Below are 26,866 nucleotides of genomic sequence, written 5' to 3' on the forward strand. Positions count from 1 at the left end.
AAAAGCACCTTTAATTCCTGCAATTGATATGTTAAAGAAGTATTTTGGAGAAGTTTTATTGGTTCCGACAGAAGGTTTTCCACCTATCGTGAGAGCTCAGTATATAACTGGGATTAAAACTCGGGCCTTGGAACCTCAACCTGAACTTAATTCTTGGAAAGCTCATTAGAAGTGGTAACACAGAGAACAACTCTCCTAGTATCATTTGCATTTGAACCAGACAGGAACAATATTTTTCGATTATATTTCAGACATATGAATGCTACGTTCTTTGGTGAAAGGATTCAAATAGTTCCTGATTTAAACAAAGACACACAAAAAAGAAGACGAGAGTTCATGGCTTTAAAACCTAGAATACTCGCCTTAGGTGGTACATATTTGTTAAAATATCCTTGCAGGTGTCTTGTATCCATTAATAATGTAAATTATATATTTCTTGATCCAAAGAAAATGTAGGAATACATAATATCTAAAGAAAAGGATGGTGTTCCTACCTAAATCTTCACTCAGGACCCTATGCTGTTAATACCGCTAGCGAGTATATTGTGCTCCCCTCTCTGATATTATATTCTTTTTTCTTTCTTTTTAATTAAAAAATGTCCTATATTTTGCCTCCAAAAGTGTGGTCAATGTAGAAGATAAAATTTTTCTTTAATTTTAGTAATTTAAATATCATTTATTGTAATATTCTTAATTTCTTACATTTGTATGAATATGAATGTAATACTGAAAATGCATAAATAAAAGTATAAGAAAAAATAAAAAATAAATAGGTGGTAGTAGTAATCAGCAATGCAGCATCACAGAGCAGGCATCAGAAAAGGTGGGAAATAGCTCCCCCTCACCTGCACACAACACTCAAGGATGCATCATGGGCAGGCATAAAAGCAAATACCCACAGAAGGTGATCTCTCCACAGGAGAACAAAGACAAGCAAACAAACAGTGGATCCAAAACAAAGTCCTCTCACAATGAGTATCTTCCTGAACAAGGGCTTTATTCAAATCTGCACAAATGACCCGTGACGTGTTTCGGCCGTAAAGGCCTGCATCAGGGGTCTAGTATTATCTGATGAAAAGAAAGCCTTGTTGGTCAGATGAAAAAAGGCACATAAACTGCTAACAGAGATATCACACCAGCAATTACAGAACTACCAACGAGGCATAAAAGCTGCAGCTGAGACTCATGTGTAGGCTAGGGGAGCTATTTCACACCTGATGCCTGCTCTCCAGTTCAAACAAAGTGTTTCAGTCTCTTAAATAATGAGGGGAAACGTCAGGCAGTATTGTAACAGCAGGGCTGGGGATTCACTAAATCCCCTGAAGGCCCCAACTGCATGATATACAGTTCTCACCACATTCTGCTTCTCTGGTATGTAATGATCTTTCCAGTATCAGGCAGTCAATATTATATCCCATGACATTTCAATTTCCTCTGTAGTATCTCATGAGGCATTTTGTCAAATGCATTCTGAAAATCTATATACCTTATATCTGTGGTTCCCAAACCTGGTACTAAAGGCACTCCAGCCAGTCAGGTTTTCAGGATATCCACAATGAATATTCATGAGAAAGATTTGCATGCACTGCCTCCACTGCATGCAAATCTCTCTGATGGAATACTCATTGTGGATACCCTGAAAATGTGACTGGCTGGGGTGCCTCCAGGACCAGGTTTGAGAATCAATGCCCTAGATCAACTAGCTCACTTTTATCCACACGTTTATTCATGCCTTCAAAAAATGTAGCAGCTTGGTGAGAATATCTCTCTTGGCCAAATGCATGTTGACTTTGTCCCATTAAACCATATCTATCTATATGTTCAGCAGTATTGTTCTTTAGAATATTTACCATTTTGGCCTACAAGGACAGTAAACAATTAGTATGACCAAGTTCTGTACATAACTCTAAACTGGGGATATTTAAAATAAGTCTCTAATGAATGATAATACTATAATAATTTAAGAGACTATAATTAATATAAACAAATATTTTTTTGAAAACATTTTTGACGCTCAGAACTGTGCAGCTATCACTTTCTAATCATCACACCTTCTACTGTCTCAATCCACGAGTTCCAATTTATGACCAAACTGTGCTTCTTCTAGAATGGTTCGGGATAAGGTATCTTTCAAAGATATCACCATAACAGGGAAGATAGAGTATCCTGATAGTGAGGTTGCAAAAGAGATTGTAGTAGATCGGGTATCTTTAAATAACAATAAAAATCAGACAAAAGATTGCCAATTAATACTGTCAAGTACTAAGCATGATGTACTTAGGAACAACAAACATAGTTTGAAATGTCTATATGCGAATGCCAGGAGCCTAAGAAATAAGATGGGGGAGTTAGAATATATTGCACTAAATGAAAAATTAGATATAATAGGCATCTCTGAGACCTGGTGGAAGGAGGATAACCAGTGGGACACTGTCATACCGGGGTACAAATTATATCGTAGTGATAGGGTGAATCGGATTGGTGGAGGGGTAGCATTGTATATTAACGAGAGCCTTGAATCAAATAGATTGAAAATTCTGCAGGAAGCAAAACACTCCTTGGAATCACTGTGGATTGAAATTCCATGTGCAAAGGGGAAAAGGATAGTGATAGGAGTGTACTACCGTCCGCCTGGCCAGGACGAACAGACGGATGCGGAAATGTTAAAGGAAATCAGGGACGCAAACAAACTGGGCAACACAATAATAATGGGGGATTTCAATTACCCGCATATAGACTGGGTTAATGTAACATCTGTACACGCAAGGGACATAAGATTTCTTGATGAAATCAAGGACAGCTTCATGGAACAGCTAGTTCAGGAGCCGACAAGAGAAGGAAAAATACTAGACTTAGTCCTTAGTGGTGCTCATGATCTAGTGCAGGGGGTAACGATACGAGGGCCGCTTGATAACAGTGATCATAATATGATCGGTTTTGATATTGGCATTGAAGGAAGTGAAACTAGGAAATCAAGTACGCTAGCGTTTAACTATAGAAAAGGTGATTACGACAAAATGAGAAAAATGGTGAAAAAAAGACTGAAAGGAGCAGCTCGCAGAGTAAAAAACTTGCATCAGGCGTGGATGCTGTTTAAAAACACCATCCTGGAGGTTCAGGACAAATATATTCCACGTATTAGAAAAAAGGGAAAAAAGACTAAACGTCAACCGGCGTGGCTAAACAGTAAGATAAAGGAAATCATTAGAGCCAAAAAACAATCCTTCAGAAAGTGGAGAAGAGAACCAACTGAAAGTAACAGGATAGATCATAAGGAATGCCAAGCCAAATGCAAAGCGGAGATAAGGAGGGCAAAAAAGGACTTTGAGAAGAAATTAGCGTTGGAAGCAAAAATACATAGTAAAAACTTTTTTAGATACATTAAAAGCAGGAAACCGGCCAAAGAGTCGGTTGGGCCGCTGGACGAAAATGGTGTTAAAGGGGCGATCAAGGAGGACAAAGCCGTAGCGGAGAAATTAAATGAATTCTTTGCTTCGGTCTTCACCGAGGAGGATTTGGGGGGGACACCGGTGCCGGAAAGAATATTTGAAGCGGGGGAGTCGGAGAAACTAAACAAATTCTCTGTAACCTTGGAGGATGTAATGGGTCAGTTCAGCAAGCTGAAGAGTAGTAAATCACCGGGACCTGATGGTATTCATCCCAGAGTATTAATAGAACTAAAAAATGAACTTGCGGAGCTACTGTTAGAAATATGCAATCTGTCCCTAAAATCGAGTGTAATACCGGAAGACTGGAGGGTAGCCAATGTTACTCCGATTTTTAAGAAAGGTTCCAGAGGAGATCCTGGAAATTATAGACCGGTGAGTCTGACGTCGGTGCCGGGCAAGATGGTGGAGGCTATTATTAAGAATAAAATTGCAGAGCATATACAAAAACATGGACTGATGAGACAAAGTCAGCACGGATTTAGTGAAGGGAAGTCTTGCCTCACCAATCTAATGCATTTTTTTGAAGGGGTAAGCAAACATGTGGACAATGGGGAGCCGGTTGATATTGTATATCTGGATTTTCAGAAGGCGTTTGACAAAGTGCCGCACGAAAGACTCCTGAAGAAATTGCAGAGTCATGGAATCGGAGGTAGGGTATTATTATGGATTAAGAACTGGTTGAAAGATAGGAAGCAGAGAGTAGGATTGCGTGGCCAGTATTCTCAGTGGAGGAGGGTAGTTAGTGGGGTCCCGCAGGGGTCTGTGCTGGGTCCGTTGCTTTTAATGTATTTATAAATGACCTAGAGATGGGAATAACTAGTGAGGTAATTAAATTCGCCGATGACACAAAATTATTCAGGGTCGTCAAGTCGCAGGAGGAATGTGAACGATTACAGGAGGACCTTGCGAGACTGGGAGAATGGGCGTGCAAGTGGCAGATGAAGTTCAATGTTGACAAGTGCAAAGTGATGCATGTGGGTAAGAGGAACCCGAATTATAGCTACGTCTTGCAAGGTTCCGCGTTAGGAGTTACGGATCAAGAAAGGGATCTGGGTGTCGTCGTCGATGATACGCTGAAACCTTCTGCTCAGTGTGCTGCTGCGGCTAGGAAAGCGAATAGAATGTTGGGTGTTATTAGGAAGGGTATGGAGTCCAGGTGTGCGGATGTTATAATGCCGTTGTATCGCTCCATGGTGCGACCGCACCTGGAGTATTGTGTTCAGTACTGGTCTCCGTATCTCAAAAAAGATATAGTAGAATTGGAAAAGGTACAGCGAAGGGCGACGAAAATGATAGTGGGGATGGGACGACTTTCCTATGAAGAGAGGCTGAGAAGGCTAGGGCTTTTCAGCTTGGAGAAGAGACGGCTGAGGGGAGATATGATAGAAGTGTATAAAATAATGAGTGGAATGGATCGGGTGGATGTGAAGCGACTGTTCACGCTATCCAAAAATACTAGGACTAGAGGGCATGAGTTGAAGCTACAGTGTGGTAAATTTAAAACGAATCGGAGAAAATTTTTCTTCACCCAACGTGTAATTAGACTCTGGAATTCATTGCCGGAGAACGTGGTGCGGGCGGTTAGCTTGACGGAGTTTAAAAAGGGGTTAGATAGATTCCTAAAGGACAAGTCCATAGACCGCTATTAAATGGACTGGAAAAATTCCTCATTTTTAGGTATAACTTGTCTGGAATGTTTTTACGTTTGGGGAGCGTGCCAGGTGCCCTTGACCTGGATTGGCCACTGTCGGTGACAGGATGCTGGGCTAGATGGACCTTTGGTCTTTCCCAGTATGGCACTACTTATGTACTTATGTACTTATGTACTAACTAAATACAGTTTATCAAAAACTTCATTTATTACAACATTCACCTCAAAAAGTGAAAAAAATATAAATCTGTACTTAGCTTCGAGTTGCATTCTGGTGATTTCACAGGAGACATGTGAACAGTCCACCACTACCAGATGAAACATCAAAAATTTGAAGTGAAGTGGTCATGTGCTCAAAATCCTTAGGGCCCTGTTTACTAAGGTGCACTAGCGTTTTTAGCTCGCGCTAACGCTAGAGACACCTATCGGAATATATGGGTGTATCTAGCGTTAGTGTGTAATTTTTAGCGTGCCTACAGCGCGGTTTAGTAAACAGAGCCTTTAGTCCAACATTAAAAATTCATACCCAAAGCTAGAGTAATCCAACTTTGATCCTCAATCTTCAATAGTTCTCACAACTTTTCTCAAATCTCTTCTTGAATCTCAACATGGTGCCATGTTTCTCAATTAATGTGTCTTCAGAAGATTCAATAAACATTAAGTGAGCATATGAAAAATAGTTTGACTGCTGTAAATCTGCTGCATTTATACATTTTCCATATTAGTATATAATATCCAGCACTTAAACAATTCTATAGTTACCAATCTTTCTTCAAAGGTGCTGCAAATCAAACGAATGGAGACAATAGAATGGGAACCCAAAATGGCTCCACTCAGTCCCTTGTCAAAGGATGAAAAATACCAACACACAAGCTTTCATATAAACAAGTCCTAAAACGTCAGCTTTAGGTTATCCATCAAACCAGCTCTGCAATCCTGACTTTTTAGTTTAGTTTGTCCAATATAAAGTAGCTGGCAAGGACATAGAATTGCATAAATGACCTGGTGAGAATTACAGTCAATCTTTGTCTGTGATAACAATAATTTTCCTGTCTTTGGATTAATAAAAGTCTGAGTGGTTAAAGAATATCGATAATATACTCAGTGGCCACAAGATGAGTGACCACCAGACAGACCACTTGTAATACATGGTGAGATGTTACTCATTATAATTTCTCCCAAATTCTTACCATGAGTATATGCAAAAATAGGGTAAATTTTCATAATTCGGCAATAATTATAAAATAGGTCAATATTTACATATTATGTCACTAATTTGTTGAGTTTGCCTAGAATATGGGAGAAGTTCCATGTCATTGAGATCTTTTACTATTTTTGGAGTTCATAAAAAAGATACTGCCTGAGTATTATATGCTCTCTTAAATGCCTTTTCAGTGACTTGGTTAGGATAATCCCTTCGTTTAAAATTCATATAACTAGAATTCTTATGCTGGCTGCAGAGCTTTTTTTAATCTCAAAAACTGACCCTGAAGGATACTATCTTTCAATTTTCTTGAATGTAAACTTTTATAATGGAGTATTATATTGTACCGCAATCTGTAGGTTTCCTGTATATTGATGTCACAAACATGATTTCTACATACTGGATATGGACGTCTAAAAAATCAGCTTCTTGATTTCCTATATGAGATATAAACATTATATTTTTATCACATCCATTTAAATAATCTAAAAATGTCCTGTGTCCCATTCACTTGACCAGATGAAAAAAATATCACTAAATCGTCTGCACAACAGAACCAGTGAAAAATATTGAGAAGTATATACATATTTTTCCTCCAAAGTCACCATATATAAGCATATAATCATAGGGGCCACTGTCGTTCTCATAACTATCTCTTTAGTTTGCAAATAACAATTATCTTCAAACATGAAATCATTTTCACATATAAAAAATGTTTGCCTGAGGAAACGATATTGATAAAGACGTCAGATATTGCTTAATGTTATGTGGGATATTGGTGTATAATGCCTTCACATTTAAGGTGACCAAAACAATAGACTGAAATTCCTCAGTGGCACACTGTTCTAATAATTGAATTACATGGGATGAATCCCCGCCTTAAGAGGGGATCTTGAAAACCTGAAATTGTAGATAAAAATCCAGATATTGTGATAGTGGTTCAAATAAATATCCAATAAGCGTACCTTGGGAGGGGGGGGTATCAAACTTTTGTGGATTTTAGGAATAAAATAAAGGAATAATAGGGTAAGATCTATATAGCTATTTAAATTCCTTACTAGAAATAATACCCTGTTCACTAGCCTTACGTAATATAGAATAAATCTGTTGTTGATATGCTGTAGGATAATTAAACACTAATATTATGGTTTATCTGTTGTTTCAAACCCTCCATTATATATTTAGCTCTATCCTATACCACCACACCCCTTCCTTTGTCAGCCCTTAATATCGCTATTGTTTTATCATGCTTCAACTGCTGAAGTGCTTCACATTGTCTAGTAAGATTATGATACAATAACATACTTTGCTCTTCCATTTTTTTAAACATCCCTTAATACCATTTGTTGAAAAGTATCAATAACAGGATGAACCAGACCTGAGGATATAAAGTAGAGGGCAAACAATATTTGGCCACAAACGAGTCATCAGTGTTTTCAAAAGCTGATTTCATTACTCCCATTACGGGAAAAAAAAACCCCAAAACACCTCTGCAACCGCAGTTTTCTAAAGAATTTCTGCAAAAAGACTGGAGTGGAAAGAGAGTCATATTGATGGTAGGTACAAATGGTAATCCCAATGTTAATAATGACACTTGTTCAACAGAAAGTTGTTTAGAAGACAAATTAAATACCGCTACCAGCGCTGACGACTGAGACAAAGTGGGCACTGAGGTTGCCTGCAAAACAACCGGGTCACTGGAGGTTAAAAAAAAAAAAAAAAAAAAAGAAGGTGTTGCAGCTGCTATTTTTCTTGGATTTGCAGCCTCCTCATTAACTGTATCTAAAGTTTGATGAGATAACATTTCATCACATGATAAGTCACTGGATGAATTTATAAATGCTAATGCTACTTTCTAAATAGTACTTCAATTTCAACGTGATCATTGGAATTTGTCCATCCAAGGATATACAAATCTTTTAGTATAATCTACTGACATTTAGCAATTTTTTTGTTGATGAATTTTGAAATAGTATATTTCCATCTGTTGTATATGATCAGCGTATTGCTGCATGAATTGTACTTGATAAAGTCTTCTTTAGTTGTTTCAATCTGCAATCTAATTGAACACTTCACTTCAAATTTTTGATATTTCATCTGGTAGTGGACTGTTTTTTTTTTTTTTTGTTACATTTGTACCCTGCGCTTTCCCACTCATGGCAGGCTCAATTCGGCTTACATGGGGCAATGGAGGGTTAAGTGACTTGCCCAGAGTCACAAGGAGCAGCTGCCTGTGCCTGAAGTGGGAATTGAACTCAGGTCCTCAGTTCCCCAGGACCAAAGTCCACCACCCTAACCACTAGTTTGCATGTCTCCTATGAAATCAGCGTAATATAACTCAAAGCTAAGAACAGTTTATATTTTTTCACTCAGTATTTTAAGGTGAATGTTGTAATGAATGATGTTGTTGATAAACTGTATTTAATTGTGAAGATATTCTAAAAGAAACACAGCTTGGTCATAAATTGGAACTCATTGTGGGTCGATATAATAGGAGGTACAATGATTGGAAAGTGATAGCTTGTCCACCATTGGTTATGCTTCACTGTTCTGAGTACCAAAACCTTTTTTTAATGTTTTATCTATATTTATTATAGTCTCACAAGTTCTGTACATGCCTCAGTCTTTATACTTACCTTAAAGCATGCTAACAATAACTGGAAACAGTAAGGCATAACAGCCTTATTAGTACAAGGCAAAAGCTTCTGATCGAAACCTAGAATAAACATGCTGCATTTTAGTTAATGTACTTACACACATGTGTTTTACACAGCCCCACTTACCAAATATTTTACAAGTTAGACAAAGTAGTGAGAACCCAATTATTACACTTAATTTAGTTGAAAATTAATTATACATTAGTGGTGAAGGTTACGATAAGTACTGAAAAGCTAAAACAATGTATATGGCAGTTAAACAAAGGGCAAGATTTACCAAAGTATGTTACTGTGTTAGAATGCACTAATGCATGTTATAAGTAAATAGGTCACACTGCAAAAAAATAGGAAATATGGCAAATAATACACTGTAATCTAGTAGCACCTTTTAGTAAATCTAGCCTTAAGTGGATTACCTATAACAGGCACTCTCCATGAACAATGGGATCATCCGCTACCAAACTGAGGCTCTGATAGCTTACCGTGCTTGGAACGTCCGATTTTGACTGGTTCAAATCCAGTTTAGCGTGCACTTTATTCAGCGAGTAATGCACAAAGGGGTCCTGAATGTTTCATACTGTTTGCATTAGCAGCCAAAGAGATTACAACTAGCTGATTAGTACTTAAATGCATAGGAGCAAACTTTTCAAAATGATTGGGGGTGCTGAATTTTTTTTTTTTTATAGGTGGTGCATTCCCCCTCCCCTCTCCCCCTCCCTCTCTGTCCCCTGTCCCCCCCCCCCCCACCGAGTTCCAGGCCCCCCTCCCTCCCAGTTCCAGGGTCCCTCCTTCCAAATTTTAAAAGTCATCTATCTTACCTCGACGGGGTTAGGGCGGCAGCAGCGGTAAAAGCATGCAGGCTCGGCTCGGTGCTTAGTTCCGTTTTCCCTTCTCTCTCTCTCAGCTCTGGTCCCTCATTTCCTGTTTCCGCATGGGCAGGGCCAGAGCTGAGAGAGAGAGAAGGGAAAATGGAACTAAGCACCGAGCCTGCATGCTTTTTACTGCTGCTGCCGCCCTAACCCCGACGAGGTAAAATAGATGACTTTTAAAATTCGGAGGGAGGGGGCCTGGAACTCGGAGGAGAAAGGGAGGGAACAAACTTCCGGTGGGTGAACGAACTTCTGGTGGGTGAAATATTGGGGGTGCTCGAGCACCCACAGCACCCACGGAGTCGGCGCCTATGTTTAAATGTACATTCCAAGCAATGCACAGAAAGGAGTGCCTATCTTTAAGAGGAAATCTTTACAGGAGGTCAGGAGCTGTCATAGCACGATGGTGGCTTCTCGGTGGAGCAGTCTGATGTCATTTAGTATTTGCACATGTGTATGTCCCGCACTAACAGCACTGTAAAGAAATTGTCTTGGAACAAAAATGCACACTGGTGGAGGTGCGCCCACGGCACCAGTAGTTTTGGGGAAAAAAAAAAACTATACATGGCTTTCATACACATACATATAAACAAGAAACACCCCAGTGTGTGTATGTGTGTGGGGGGGGGGGGGGGGGGGGGGGAAGTTAGCATGAAACCCCACAAAAAGAAACTTTAATGGCTTGGGTGATTTATTGCTTATATGTATATATGAAAACTGTGTGTAGCAGTGGAACGCTGTGGAGGCGCATCCATAGCATAAGTTGTTATGGGCATGTGCACAGTATCGACACTTAGCAAGTGACTGTCCTACAAATGCGCTGTTTAGTGAGTGGCTGTTCTACACATGCGCTTTACCTATCAAACTGCTTCCTGTAATTGTGAGCAGCTCATTTGCACGAGATTTCTTTTGAGCATCACTCGCTATTTCAAACTCGGTAACTTTTACCGGGGGTCTAAAAAGCAATGGGTTTTTTACAGCGACTTTTGTACATTGGTGCCTGAGAAATGTCATTTGACAATACCAAGCAGAATTTCCTAGAAAGCTGTAGGAAATTCTAGAGTGACTCTACATGACCTGCATGGTATTTCCTGATCTACCACCACTACACAGGGCCCTTCCAGTATTACACAGATTAAGACTAAGGTGCCAGCTACAAAGTGGGAGGTGCTAGGAAATGTGTGGTTAATGATTCTGCTATTCATGGAGAACATCTGTTATAGGTATGCAACCAACTCCCCCTTTTACAACGCCGCACTAGCAGCTGCTGTGTGACAATGTTGACATAGCCCATTCATGTTTCATAACAAAGCAGAAAGAACATCACGAAACACTCTCAATGAACTAAGAGAACTCTTAAACAAATAAAGAATAAATCTTAGAATTTACGAAAGAATGCATTTATCTATAACATATTATTAAAAATATTATTTCAACATGCTAAACTGCTAGACCCAGGGGTGTGGAGTTGGAAACATTTCTGGGTTGAGCCTGAGTTGGTAAAAATGTACTGACTCAGACTCCAGCTTCAAAATAAAAATTTACAATATATGGTAAATTTATCATTTTATACATTTTTTTGTTCAGTTTTTCTGTTCAGGTTCTTTGTTCAAACTTCAAATAAATACATTTTGTGGTTTATTAGTCCTAATTTTGTACATAAAGAAATATCCTATGTTTCTGTAATTAATCAAATTTCTCTTAGATTTACTATACATAGTAGGAGTCGGAGTTGGGGCTTGATAGTAGAAAAACAGAGGAGTCAGGGTCGAAGGTGTAGTGTATTAATGCCACAGCCCTGGCTGGAACACAGCCTAAGCAAGAGTCTACTATAGTTTTCTAATATAAAAGCAAATAACAGAGCATATATACACAACCAGGGACAATTCTGAATTGGTCTGGAGGGATTCAAGAGAAGAAAATTAACAGATAAGGCCTAATGTATTCTTCCTTAACATCCCATTAGACCAGTCCAGATGCTTGGGATGAACCAAAGCAGTAACTACATAGGATGGGATTTTATTTTTATTTTTGTTACATTTGTACCCCGCGCTTTCCCACTCATGGCAGGCTCAATGCGGCTTACATGGGGCAATGGAGGGTTAAGTGACTTGCCCAGAGTCACAAGGAGCTGCCAGTGCCTGAAGTCGGAATCGAACTCAGTTCCTCAGTTCCCCAGGACCAAAGTCCACCACCCTAACCACTAGGCCACTCCTCCAGATGTCAAAACTCTGGCTCCCAAGACTGCATCTTTCCTAGATTAAACATCCAGATAGTAAATGACTTCCTAGAGTGCAACAACATATGCACAACTCTCTGAGAATATCCTCTGCTTGTCAAATGTGCCCTTGCAAGAGCCAAGCTGAAAGACAGAAGCGATCCATGTCCTGTATGATGATCAGACTTGCACCAACCTCAGGGTCAAGGGAGGACCTACTTGGAATCTGTATCATGATCTTCTTGATCAATCTAGAGCTGTTAACACTACCAGGCTCAAATGTCTCACTATCTTATGCACAATCCTGCCTCTCAGAGGCCAACAACAGGAAAAAGGATCTAGGGGCTTTCTGTTACAACAGACTGCAAAACATCTTCTATTCAAAATTGTAAGGCGTTCTGGTGGAATCTGTTTCAGAAGTGATTCTGGCTTCCAAAGCAGATAAGACAAGGTATCCTCTCAATATCCAAGCTGTGAGGGCATGAGACTCAATGCTGGAATGCAACAGAGTCCCCTGAGCCTAGGATCATCAATGCTAGAGAATTCCCCAGTTTAATAGATCTTATGGAAAGTTCCCAAGAAGAGCTATGAGAATCATGGTTCCCTGATCCTGCTATAAGCATACAGAAGATCCACCCTTCTATCTAGGTAGTGTGAGGTTAATTTGCCATGTGTCTCTATCCTGGAACAGAACTGAGGTACTTTCTTGTTCTGAGGAGTGGCAAACAGATCTATCAAGGGTGTACCTTAGTGCCCCACTCCAGAAAGATCATCTGAGGCTCCCCCAAGTCCAGAGATCATTTGTGTGGTTGAAGTACATGACTCAAGCTTGTCTTCCAGGGCATGGTCTTTCGCTGTTAAGTATGTGGTTCTGAGGGTGATCCCAAGAGAGGGCTCAGTTTCACATCTTGATAGTTTCTCAACCTAGGAGGTAGTTTAGTTTAATTTATAAACTATTTAATATACCACCTTTCATAAAATCAAAAGCAGTTTACAAATAAAAGCTAGTAATGCATAGAAGTGAGAAAAGGAACGCCAGCTTATAAGTAAATGAGAAAACAGTAAAAATCAGAAGATAGAGACAGAGTTGCTGTCCCATCTTCTGGTATATCTGGTAATGTTCTCTTTTGGTTTCTACAGACAGGGAACCCAACGCTGACAACCACCTGGGCCAGACAACCAACCCAACACCTAAGAAAATGTTTTTGTGAATAGGTAAGTCTTTAAGGAAATCTTGAACTGCTGGCAAGACTGTTCATGGTGGAGGTCAAAAGGCAGGGAATTTCATAAAGATGGGCTAAGAGAAAAGAAAGCAGAATGTCGGGTAGATTGGTGTATGATAAAGCCAGAATCACATGCTGGCACACAACAGAAGATCTCAGGGTACGGGATTAGTCTATAAGGGACAACTGAAGATGACAACTGAAAATAAGAGGTAGGTAAGGGAATCACAAAAAAGAACTTCCTGGGTTAACATAAGAATTTTATATTGAATTCGGTAGAAGACTGGGAGTCAATGTTGGTGCCTGAGCAAAGGAGTAATGTGATCAAAGCAACATACATAGGTCAGTATACGGCTAGAAGTATTTTGAACAGACTGTAGTCTTTTCAGGAATAGGGTGGAAAGACTGGCATAAACTATATTGCAATAGTCAAGCTTGGTTATAACCAAGGTGTGAAGGAGAATAGAACAAGCACTGTCATCAAGAAAGGGGTAGAGGCAACGAATAGAGAATAAGGAAGCAAAGTAGGACTTTACAACAGAAGAAATTTGAGGGGAAAAGGAGAGTTGCAAGTCTATAATGACCCTTAAATACTTGAAAGAGTCCACTAAGGTAATGGAGGCGCCCTGGATAGAAGATGTGGATAGGGATCTAGATAGCCAAATAGTTAAGGACTTAGACAGGTTAAGAACTAAGTGGTTAGTAGAAAGCCAGTGAGCCATAGAATCAAGACAAGACTGTAAAGCTGTAAGGTTGGGAGAAATAGGGTCATAAGCGGAAACTAAGAGAATATCATCTGCATAAATGCAGAAATTGAACCCAGAGTCTTGACTCAATAACGGCAGAGAAGACAAGAAAATAATAAAGAGAAGAGGAGAAAGAACAGAGTCTTGGGGGACACCACAGTGAAGGGCGTGGGATACAGAAATACCTTGTTTGGTGCAAACAACAAAATTGACCGTCAGACAGTAGTGAAGAAAACCAACAGAAAACATTACCAGATATACCAGAAGAAAGAGGGACAGCAAAAGGGAGTGATCGACTAAGTCAAAAGCAGCAATTAGGTAAAGAATTCACTTAGCATCCCTGATGTCACCATCCCTATATCAGACAACCTAAAAATATTAGGAGTATTAATAGACAAACACCTAACTATGGAAAATCACGCAAAAGCTACAACCAAGAAAATGCTCAACATGATGTGGATGTTGAAGCGTGTGAAACCTTATTTCCCCCTAAATACCTTCCGCAATTTGGTCCAATCCACTGTACTTACCCACGTTGACTACTGTAATAGTGTTTTTGTTGGATGCAAGGCCCAAGTCCTGAAAAGACTCCAGACTGCCCAGAACATGGCAGCCAGACTTGTTTTTGGTAAATCATGGTTTGACAGTGCAACACCTCTCTGTTTTAAACTTCATTGGCTCCCTATTTTGGAACGAATAAATTTTGAAGTCCACACGATGATTTATAAGATTATCTATGAAGATTCCCCAGCCTACATATACAATCTAATTGACATTCCTTCCAGGAATCGCTCCAGATCTTCTCGAACTTATCTGAATCTACATCTTCCCAACTGTAAAGGAATCAAATACAAAACATATTATGCATCCAGTTTCCCCGTTATTGGCAGCAAGCTCTGGAACACCTTACCAAGATCAATTCGAACAGTCAATGGCCTTTTACCATTCCGGAAGCTACTGAAAACTCACCTTTTTAAGCAAGCCTACACATATGATGGGACTTAAATTAGATATTCATCTGTGATACCTGGATCTACTACTTAACAGAACTTAAAATATGTTTTTATCCTTATGAATTTATCCCTATTCGAAACATTATTATTCATTCTTCCTTACTCACAACACATTACCCCAACTTTCATCCTCTCCCTATTCCCTACCTCTATCACCTTTTTCCCTTATCCTTTTTATTGTCCACCTCTTTATATACTATGTTTAGATGTTATATCCATTTTGTTTTATCTTGATGTAAGCCGCATTGAGCCTGCTGACAAGTGGGAATGCGCGGGTTATAAATGTTACAATACAATAAAGACAGATCAGCAGAATGATGAGACCAGAGGTGTAACTAGGTGGGGGTGCACGGGAAGCAGCTGCTCCCTCATTCAAAATCAACGGATTTTGAATGAAATGGTGCAGATTGGCCCTTCAGTCTTGCAATAGTGTGTAAAGCAGAGTGCCCTTGGCACAAATGCTGTTCTGAAAACGCATCTTCTAAACTTAGGTCCTGCAAGATTCTATAATTCCAAAATTAAAGAAGCCAAGAAGTCCTATTGCTCGGAGCTTATTTCCAAATCCTCCAACTCAGTGAAATTGCTATACTCAGTTCTATCTTGCTTAATCCAGGGTCCATTCAAGACTAACTCCTCACTCCCTTCTCCAGTTAATCTCGATGATTTTTTTCAATCAAACTATCTTTGTTAATTAGTTTCTTGCCCTCCCCAGGACCCCCCTTCTGTTAGCACAGCTGTACTTTCTATAGGAACCAGTTCTGGCTAAGCTACCTGGACTTCGTTTAGCCTTCCGTCTGTTTCTCAACTTACTAAGGTGCTTCATTCCATGCATATCACAACCCCCTTTGACCCTGTTCTGGTTAAATGGTACACTTACCCTGCTCATGGTTTACTTATACTTTCCCATCAGCTTGTCATGGAAAACCTTTCATCAGGCTCAGTTCCCTTTCTTGGAAACAAGTAGTAGTTACCACTATTTAAAAAAACCCTGCTTCTGACACTACTAGCCCTGCAAGCTATCAACCAGTCTCAAATCCTCCGTTCATGTTGAAGCTCTGTGAAACAATTGTTTTCAACCAATTACTTTCTCACTGTGATCAACTATTCATTCTTCATCCTCGTCAGACAGGTTTCCGTTTCCTTCACAGTATAGAAATGAGGACTGCAGCTCTTTTAAGCAAACTTCACTCTACCCTTGATGAAGATAAAATCACTCTCATTGTATCCTTAGACCTGTCTGCTGCTTTTGATTTGGTTTGTCATTCTACTCTTCTAGCCCATCTCTGTGAGATCAGCCTTTCAGGCACCATTTTAAACTGGTTTACTTCCTACCTCACTAATTGCTCTTACAGTGTGTTCACTTCCTACCTCAATAATCGCTCTTACAGAGTCCGTACTCCTATTTCCACTTCTCCATCCCATTTACTAGATTGTGGGGTTCTGCAAGACTCAATACTATCCCCTCTGCTTTTCAATATTTATCTTAGCCCGCTGGCCACTCTAATACAGGATCATAACATCAGGTCCCTTTTTTACGCAGATGATATTCTGTTAAGTTTTCCCACCTCCCTCAATTACTTTTAAAGCTTCGCCCCCAGGTTGTACAATTGGGTGGTTTATTTTGGCTTAACTTTCCCTGTAAATGTGTATTGAAAGTTAATTCAGTTAAATATATTTTCTATGATCCTACTCATTTGAGTTACTTTTTAGATTTGAGGGTTGCTACAGCTCCTAATCTACAACCAGTAGTATTATCATCATCCACTCCGTAATTATTATTGTTATGACACTAAGTTTTCTCTTCGATTTCCTAGCTTTAATTAGTGGAACATATATTTCATGGAATTGTACCTTGTCTTCTTATTTAAATTGTGGACGAGATTGGAGGGGGAAATAATATATTTCTTATAATTTGAATATTTATACAATTTGAATCTATATTATTTATGTTCCTCTATCTTTCACATCAAGAGTTTTCTTGAATTATTGTGAATACTTATAAAAATAAAAAATTTAGGAAGGAGGCCTCTGCTCTTATTGGTGATGGAAAGTAGTTCCAAGTTTCAGGTGCAAGAAAGGAAAAAGCAGAGGAGCATGTGGATTCGTAATGAGCAGCACAAGGCGAAGGAAGAATCAAATGATTGTCATCCAAAGATCTAAGAGAGTGACTGAGGGTACATGGAATGACTAAGGAGGAAAGATAGGAAGGTGAACTGAGATGAAGAGCCTTAAAAGCAAAGCAAAGTGGCCAAATTGCAGAATGAAATACTTTAAGTGGTGCCTCCCTATTATGAATCTGAGATACTTCCTATGACTATGATGCATTTCTATGTGGGTGTAAAAATCCTTTAGATCAAGAGAATATAACCAGTCCCTTTCTACAGCAAGGGATATGGGGATGCCCAGGAAAACCATACTGAACTTTTCTTGAACTAGGTATTTGTTCAGGGTCCTTATATATGGGATAGAATCCCCCAGACTTCTTCATGATCAGAAAATACCTGGAGTAAAACCCCTTCCCTCTTTCTCCTGGTAGAACAGGTTTGACCACATTGGTCTCGAACAGGGAAGACAGCTCCTTACTAGTTAAGCATTTCCTGATATGGAGAGTCTGACCAAAATATCTTTGATGAGCAATTTAGTGGAACATTGAATAGATGCAGATAGCATCCCAGACAAAGAATATTTAGTGCCTAGAGGTTATATGGGGTCTGTGAAAAACCTGAGCCTCCCTCCTACTGGAAGACTGTTCTTCACAGATACTGGAACACTGGCTATGTTCTCGCAGAGGCAGACAAACCTCCGCCTCCAATTTTGACTCCACAGCTAAGTAAGACATCTGGGCCCTATTCTGTCTTAGACAATAGTTTACAGTTTATTAAATTTGTTATACTGCTTTACATAATAGAAATATCAAAGTGGTTTGCAATACTAAATTAGTGAATCTCTTCATAAAGGCTGTCCCAATAAATAAAACATATAATAAAATTAAAAGGAAATAGAATTACAATAATGATAGTAAAGTCCATTCATATCAGACCAATCAAGAGCAAGAATCCCTGTCATGACTAGAAAGAGGGAATGGAAAAAGGATACCTAGGTCTATGACAGTAACAAGACCTCCTTTGCCTTCCATTCTGATACTCACTAGAAGAGGAAGCTGTACTCTTTGATGAGAGATTCTATCCCTGGCAGGACATATCAGCAAACGTTTCTGGCACATGTACTCCTCGATGAGAGATTCTCTTCTGGGCACAGCTTATCTCTACAAGCTGCTCTGGCACAACATACCTTAGGTCTGCGGCCTGGGGTTATGAATGTCTGTGGCTGCCAATACTAATAAAACAGTGGTTCCCAAACCTGGAGTGGAGGGGCAGTGCATGAAAATCTCGCATGAATATTCATTGTGGGTATCCTGAAAACCTGGCTGGCTGTGGTACCTCCAGGACCAGGGTTGGGAACCACTGCAATAGCAGATACTCTTGATGCTATTTTGAAATCATAAGTTGCCAGAACCATGTGTTTTATTCAGACCTTCCCTAAACCTACTAGTGTACAGAATTATCCAGCCTGCTCTTGAGGGAGAGTGCCTGCAAACTCCTCCATCTTTAAGCATAATGCTTTCCAAGTCCATGCCCGTGAAGAACTACGTGGGCAGTCAGCATAGAACTCTGAAAGAATTTCCTCCCAAAATATTTCAGTGCCCGAGTCTCTCTCTCTGGGGGCTCTTAGGAGTACAATTTGGAGTTCCTGGCCCTTCCGAAAGTGCTTTCAACCACCACAGAATGGTGAAGAGGCTGTTGCTTCTGGAATCCAGAAGCTGCTGAACTCTGTACTTAAGAGTTAACCATCCTGAATAGAAAGGGAGATTTCCCATATTTTCATCTACACAATCTTCAGGATTTTGTGAACGGGCTCTGTCACAGCTTCCTTGGATGAGTCAAATAATTGGATGATATCCAGTGTTTCTGTCCTGAGTTCCTCCCTCATCTCTAAATTAAATGGAATGGCCTCTGCCATTTCCATAAGAAGGTCAAGCCAGTCAAAACCCCCTCTTCACAGAATCTCTTTCACTCATAGTCAGAGTCCCAGGAGAACTCAGTTTCAGACCCTGAGAAATACTAGTCTCTGCTGTCTCGATCTCCACTATTTGGTGTGAGTGGGTCTCAAATAAGAGAGCTGAAATACCGATGATCTCCAATGTGTTGGTGAAGCTTCCTCCTCTGACACACTGGAAATCAAAACTGGTGTGGCAGACATTGATCCTGAGTCCCTTGGAGGCCTAGAAATCAGTGTTTCTCCTCAGACAATGCATGGGGTCTTGAGGACCAGTTTGATTCTTCAAGCAAAGAAATTCTCCAGCTGCATGTCAAATTTTCTCATGAGATGGTCCATGAAAGCTGCTGATGTCAAAATGTGAAGGAAGTACTGTAAGAGTGGTCATGTTCTCATGAGTCACCTAGGCCTATTGGAGGCTTGGTCTCAGATCCCTGGAAGATGTCACATCCTCCCTGTCGCCAAGGGGAATGAACAGTCTTCATGGCATGGACACTTTATCAATGAACCCTGGCCTCAATGCTGTTGAAGACAAATCCTCTCTCTTCTTTACGCAGGAATTGAGAGGATGACCAATACCAATGGCCTTTTACAATGCACTCTTGATTATGATACATTCCCATAATCCAATGCAGCTCCTGGACCCATGGTAGCCAATTCCTCTGATGACTGGACTTAGAAATGACAAAAATCTGTTTCTCTTGCTTAAAATGTCCTCTCATATCTGAGAGCCCAAATTACTAACTAAGTCAAAGCCAGCAGGTTGACGGTGACCAGGTACTATTTAGCATCAATTGTGTGTTTCTGTTATGGATATGGTCTTGCCACACTTTTTTAAAGCCACTGTGGGCTTTTTGTAGAACGCATTTCCAAAAAAGACAGCTGCACTGAAATTAAATGATTCAACTTTGAAAAATACACCAGACTGGAGCACCCAAGCCCTTAGGCCAATTACAAAAAAAAAAAGAAAAATTAGAATTGTCTGAAACCTGCCTAAGGTATTATGAAGACACCAGGAACTGAAATGATGATGATAGGGATAAAGAAAGTGTTTGAAATGCAAAAAAAAATTACATCTTGGAGGGGAACTATTGGAGAGAGTCCTAACATAACAGCAACAAGCACACATGTGAGGTTGGCTTCTCAAAGTATTTATACAGTAGAAGCTTTTCTGCACTTGGCTCTGTTAGTGACATCACCCATCAGTGAGGACTTCCTATCCTGCTTGTCCTTAGAGAATGTTTGTGGTTTATTTATTTAGATTTTGCTCACACCTTTTTCAGTAGTAGCTCAAGGTGAGTTACACTGGATGGCTCACAACCTAAGTTTATACCTGAGGCAATGGAGGGTTAAGTGACTTGCCCAAGATCACAAGGAGCAGCAGTGGGATTTGAACCGGCCACCTCTGGATTGCAAGACTGGTGCTCTAACCACTAGGCCACTCCTCCACAATCTTCAGAAAGAGTTTTGAAACAATATCTTCTGATCTCCCTGTAAAGGTTGCACTAAGTGAAACCATAGGCAAGGCTGGAGAAGGACAATGAATACAGCAAAAGTATAACAAGGCTCCAGTGTGTGGAACTGACAGAGGACTATATAAATGTGCTAGCTTGACATCTTGGTGGGAGTTTCAATTCGTAAACACTGGGTAAATGAAGACGTTGTTCTGAGGTAATTAAATAATAAAACAATTTACAAGGCTTTTAAAGACAAAAAAAGAAACCAAAAGAAGATTGTTTTCAATTATCTAATTGTACAATAAGAGTAAGAACTGAATACAGAAAGACTGAGCAATGATGAAAATGTTTGCTTAACAAAGTTTAAAGGGTTAGCAAAAAGGAGTGCCCCTTTAATTCTCTTAATGTATTGAATTCTTATAAAACAGTCTTCTAGTTATTTGTGGTCAGACTGATAAAAGTGAAGACAAGTATAAATTATTTAGAAGAGGATCAAAAATATTCATTGGCACACATACTGTATATACTCGTGTGTAAGTTAAGAAATGTTGATTCTAAACTGCTTTACCCTCCCCCCCCCCCAAAAAAAAGAAACCCCCCCAGAGTTGTCTTATATATTGGTCATTCTCCACAGCAATTCATAAAATTAATCCCCCTCTCCTTTTTCGTCAGCGGCACAATCCAGTATTTCTCCATCCTGCAGTCTGGGTTCAACATCTCAAACCCCCCTCCTCGAATGTACCTTCAAACTTGTCTTCTACAGAGTAACAGCAGCACCTAGGCCTTGGAAACATGCACCCAGGCCATCTGCAGCCTGCTCCAGAGCACTCTCAATGACCTGTCTTGCTCATGCAGAAACAGAAGTTGTCAGATGGGGTGGGACAAGTTAAAGGGAGCACTCCGGAGTAGACTGCAGGCAACCTAGGTGTATCACCAGTGGCGTCGCGAGGGCAGCTGACACCCGGGGTGGGTCACCGCTGCGTACCCCCCCCCCGGGTGCAGCGCGGCGCACCCCCCCCCTCCGGAGCGCAACCCCCCCCCCCCCCGAGATCATACCTGGAAGGCGGTGAGGGGCAGGCAGGAGAGCCAATCCACCGAGTGCACGCCTTGGGGGGTGTCGGCGCCTCGCTGGTTCCCTGCTCTCTCTGCCCAGGAACAGGAAGTAACCTGTTCCGGGGCAGAGAGAGCAAGGAACCAGCGAGGCGCCGACACCCCCAGCGGCGTGCACCTGGGGCGGACCGCCCCACCCTTCCTACGCCACTGTGTATCACTACACTGTCGTTGCTCTATAAAAGACAAGTTTGAAAGTACATTGGGGGGGGGGGGGGGATTTGAGATTCTGAACCAGGGGCTGGCAGTGGGAAGGGATGGAAAGATGTTGCACTGTGCACCAGGAGAGGGTAGGGACATAGATTGATGCTGAATAATGGCATAGAAGGATGGAGGGGAAGCAATGCTGGACCCAGAGATGACAGGGAACAATGCTGGACCTGGAGGTGGAGGGGAGGGAGAGAGGGAGGGCTGGAGGGGATCTTTAACTTATTCATGGATCACAGCATCTTTGGCCATTTTTAGTCCCAAAATAGCCCTCAACTTATATGTTAAGTATATATGGTACGTTATCTTTACACTGCTTCCATTTCCAACTCAACTTTTTGTGAGTTCAGCAGTTGTTGGGTGCTTGTATAGAATCAAAATTGAGTCAGATCATTAGTGTAAACCATTCTGACGCTAACTGTGCCATGCTGTAAGATTGTGAAGTCTTAATCTAATCAATCTTAAACATCAGCCCTACTGTTTTCTAAGACATACCTTTTCTGAATTTTGACTTGACTTTAGGTGGTTCCTCCTGTGCCTTCACTCCATCTTGTGTTGGAGGTGACATATAACACATCAGGTCCAAAACCTTTTCACATGTTACCTAAAGGAAAGAATAGAACATAACTGCAAACTTGGAACAGGGGTTCTTTGAAGACAGACATTCTCCAGTCAAAACAAGTTCAGGACTATAGCAAACAGATAACAGCAGATAAAGACCAACTAACAAATCCAATATGCTTAATTTTACTTGTATGTGCCAACTATAGTACCTCAATACCTTGTAGGATCTCTCTAACTGAATTACTTTTTGATGTTTTCTTCTTTCATTCTTGACCATCCATTTTAGAAAAGCATACAAGTTCCTACACTTAATTCAACATCTAGGTCCCCCCTCACCCGTGTCTTACTACCTATTTTGTAATAATCATAACTACCAAAATTACATAGGTCATACAATCTGGCCACTAAGTACCCAATGGCCTTGCTGGACAGTACATGGTCACCATCAACCTGCTGGCTTTGACCTAGTTAGTTTTAGTAGAGCTGAAGCCTACAGGTTCCCACCTGGCTATGCTTTAAAGGGCAATTCTATAAATGGGCACCCAAAGATAGGCGCTAATTATGTGCATAAGTTTCTGAATAGCAGCACTTACTTGACTGGCAGAACTAATTGGCAACTACGCGCATAAGTGCAAGGAGCTATTCTGTAACATACATAAGTAAACATAGTAAATGACAGCAGATAAATACCTGAATGGTCCATCCTGTCTGCCCAACAGTCACACTCATTATCAAGTCATGATTAAACCAGCAACGAATGTGATTAAATGCGGAGACATAAATATAGGTGTGTCTCTGGAATACGAGCGCATTTAGGTGCCATCAGTTACAACTAACATTGACTTGACATAATGTTGGCACCTAATTTTAAGCACACCAATGCCAACTTACGCTAGTACTCTATAACAGAATCTTGGTGCCAAGAAGCCATTATAAAAGTTGTGTTAAGTGCATGGCATCAGGGTGCCTAAATCTTGGTGCCAATGAAGAATTTGGATCTTACCTGCTAATTTTCTTTCCTTTAGTCTCTCCATACTATTTCTAATGAGTGAGAATATGCCCTCCTACCAGCAGATGGGGAGACTGAGAACCACTACTTTATTAAGCTCAGTGCAGTCAATATTTCTATTGACAAAGCTAAGATGGTGGTAATGGAACAGAACCCTCCCCTCCAAGCAAATACCCCAAGGGGAAAAGAACCACCATGACAATGCCGCAGCAACATGCCTGTCTGAAACTGGAACAGTAATGCCTTATGTCAAGACACATGTATTTCTGACTTGTCTCTCTCTTTTCTCAAGTTTCTTTTGTTTTTATCATCAATTTATCACTAGTGTCTTATATAAAGTTCAATGGTTTTTTTAAAATCACCAATTGTATCTTCAGCGTTAAACAGATCCCTCCAGAGTTCAGAACTTCACGTCCACGTTGATGAGACCAAAAGAGAAAGAGAAATGGAAGAAACACAGATGAAGCAGCAGGGGAAGGTTCGAGAATGGTCTGAAGAGACCAAAGGAAAGAAAATTAGCAAGTAAAATCTAACCTGGTAAGAACTGAAAAATGAGCTTGCGGAGCTAGTTAGTGATACGCAATTTATCCTTAAAATTGAGCGTGGTACTGGAAGATTAGAGGGTGGCCAATGTAACGCCGATTTTTTAAAAAGGTTCCAGGGGAGATCCAGGAAATTATAGACTGGTGAGTCTGACGTCGGTGCCAGGGAAAATGGTAGAGGCTATTATTAAAAACAAAATTACAGAGCACATCCAAGGACACGGATTACTGAGACCAAGTCAGCACGGCTTTAGTGTGGGGAAATCTTGTCTGACCAATTTACTTCAATTCTTTGAAGGAGTAAACAAACATGTGGACAAACGGGAGCCGGTTGACATTGTGTATCTTGGTTTTCAAATGGGGTTCGACAAGGTATCTCATGAAAGGCTACAGAGGAAATTGGAGGGTCATGGGATAGGAGGAAATGTCCTATTGTGGATTAAAAACTGGTTGAAGGATAGGAAACAGAGAGTGGGGTTAAATGGGCAGTATTCACAATAGAGAAGGGTAGTCAGTGGGGTTCCTCAGGGGTCAGTGCTAGGACCGCTGCTTTTTAATATATTTATAAACGATTTAGAGATGGGAGTAACCAGAGAGGTAATTACATTTGCTGATGACACAAAGTTATACAAAGTCGTTAACTCGCGAGAGGATTGTGAAAAATTACAGAAGGACATTCCGAGACTGGAAGACTAGGCGGCTAAATGGCAGATGACGTTTAATGTGAACAAGAGCATGAGGAACTGAGTTCGATTCCCACTTCAGGCACAGGCAGCTCCTTGTGACTCTGGGCAAGTCATTTAACCCTCCATTACCCCATGTAAGCCGCATTGAGCCTGCCATGAGTGGGAAAGCGCGGGGTACAAATGTAACTATATATATATATATATATAATATATATATATATATATATATATATATATATATATAAAATAATGAGTGGAGTGGAACAGGTGGATATGAAGCGTCTGTTCACACTTTCCAAAAATACTAGGACTAGGGGGCATGCGATGAAACTACAGTGTAGTAAATTTAAAACAAATAGGAGAAAAGTTTTCTTCATCCAACGCGTAATTAAACTCTGGAATTCATTGCCGGAGAACATTGTGAAGGCGGTTAGCTTGGCAGAGTTTAAAAAGGGGTTGAACGGTTTCCTAAAGGACAAGTCCATAGACTGCTACTAAATGGACTTGGGAAAAATCCACAATTTCAGGAATAACATGTATAAAATGTTTGTACGTTTGGGTAGCTTGCCAGGCGCCCTTGACCTGGATTGGCTGCTGTCGAGGACAGGATGCTGGGCTCAATGGGCCTTTGGTCTTTTCCCAGTATGGCATTACTTATGTAACTTATCCTTCCTTAGTGTCTGCCCCAGACCATTCTCAACGAGTAGGAAGTACCAGACCAGTACCTAGTGAGGGTGAGATACAGACAAACCCTGAGCCAATGCTGTAGCACCGAAGTTCGCCTCCCTCCTGGCCTGAACATCCAACCTGTAATGCTTCACAAAGGAATGCGGCGACCACCACATGGCTTCTCTACAAATGTCCGGAATGGTAATAAAGGCCTGCTGAGCCCATGATGTAGACTAGACTCTTGTGGAATGCATTCTCAATACATCAGGGGGCCCTCTGCCACTGAGCCACTAATCTACCAGGCAATTGTGGCCTTAGAAGCTGCCTCACCCTTTCTCTGGCCTGCAAACAAATCAAAGAGGTGATCTGCTTTTTTCTCTGTGCCTGGAAGGCCTCCTAGCTGGACCCCCCAGGCACACCAACAAACCACGACTGAGATTGAGGCACTAAGTAAGTCAGCAGCAAAGCAATGCTTTGACATAAAGTATGACAGCAGTAACATTTTAAAGGTGACCATACTTGACCTAAACCCTTATCCCCCTCCTCTTGAAACAGCATCTCATCCCTTCCCAAACATTGCCCCTCTTGTAACAATTGAAATCACCCATATGAATTGCTTACTCATACCACTCTTCATACCCAACACTCACACAACACTCTTCCTTCAATCATAAACCCTTCTTCATCCCACTCCCAATCACTAACCCTTCTCCACCCCACTACCTGCACACTCTTAACACAGTAAGGCAGAAATCCCCAAATCCCATTTCAGGTCTGACATTTGTGTTAAACATAAAATGAGGCATGGCCATGAAGGATACCAAAGATACAGGCCCGGGAGCATAGCAACATTCTTAACAAGAGGGTCTCAACAACCACAAAGTCGACCTGCAGATGAGTTTTCAGGCCTCGCCTGAGGTGTGTTCAGGAATATGGCAACTGGTTCCTCGCCCCATATCAGCCGACCAGGAGAGGAATAGAAGCGGGGGCCCCAAAGGAATCCCTGCTGCAAACAATCTCCACAACCTCACATTCGCGTTAGCATAATCCCAGCAGCTAGTTAGTTTGATGGGGTACCTGACTGGATTCATCTGATACAAGTACTTTTGAGCTGTTCAGTTAATCAGCAGAAGTCACAAGGTGAGAATTATAAACAAATGCTGGAAGGCTCCAGAGCAAACGGAGAACAAAATGCGCAAAGTCCATAAAATGTGAGAATAATATGTATGGTGACTCATGAAAGGCCCTGCATATGGTATTTGTAGCCACTGGCAAAGCGGTGTATGGTCTGAAATAGGATCATAGTAACCACTCCACACACTTTTTAAAGTCATTATGGCCAGAGAAGAACAGTGTTTTGTTGTCGTGGCTCACTTGAACCTTAGCAGGACAGAGTAGCGTAAAACGCATCCCCTTGTTGAATAAGTGCTTGAAATACTGACCTGTCTGCTTGCACTGCTCAGAGACTCTTGCTGAGTAATCTTGGAACAGTAGTATTTTAGATCCTTTGTACTCCACGTGGTGTTGAGATCTAAA

The 26,866-nt window shown here is 40.8% G+C and overlaps 1 protein-coding gene across 2 annotated transcripts in view; it reads right to left on the reverse strand.

Moving 5' to 3' along the window:
- Nucleotides 1-26,866, reverse strand: part of INTS10 (integrator complex subunit 10) — a 328,250-nt gene that overhangs the window by 41,152 nt on the left and 260,232 nt on the right. For both annotated transcript variants that reach the window (XM_030194553.1, XM_030194554.1), the window contains exons 13-14: nt 22,356-22,464; nt 8,941-9,020 (exon numbers count right to left, since the gene is read on the reverse strand). In XM_030194553.1, coding sequence (XP_030050413.1) covers nt 8,941-9,020; nt 22,356-22,464 — 189 coding nt within the window. The remainder of the gene's footprint in view (nt 1-8,940; nt 9,021-22,355; nt 22,465-26,866) is intronic.

This window comes from Microcaecilia unicolor, chromosome 2 (assembly GCF_901765095.1).
Source record: "Microcaecilia unicolor chromosome 2, aMicUni1.1, whole genome shotgun sequence".
NCBI classification, from domain to species: domain Eukaryota; kingdom Metazoa; phylum Chordata; class Amphibia; order Gymnophiona; family Siphonopidae; genus Microcaecilia; species Microcaecilia unicolor.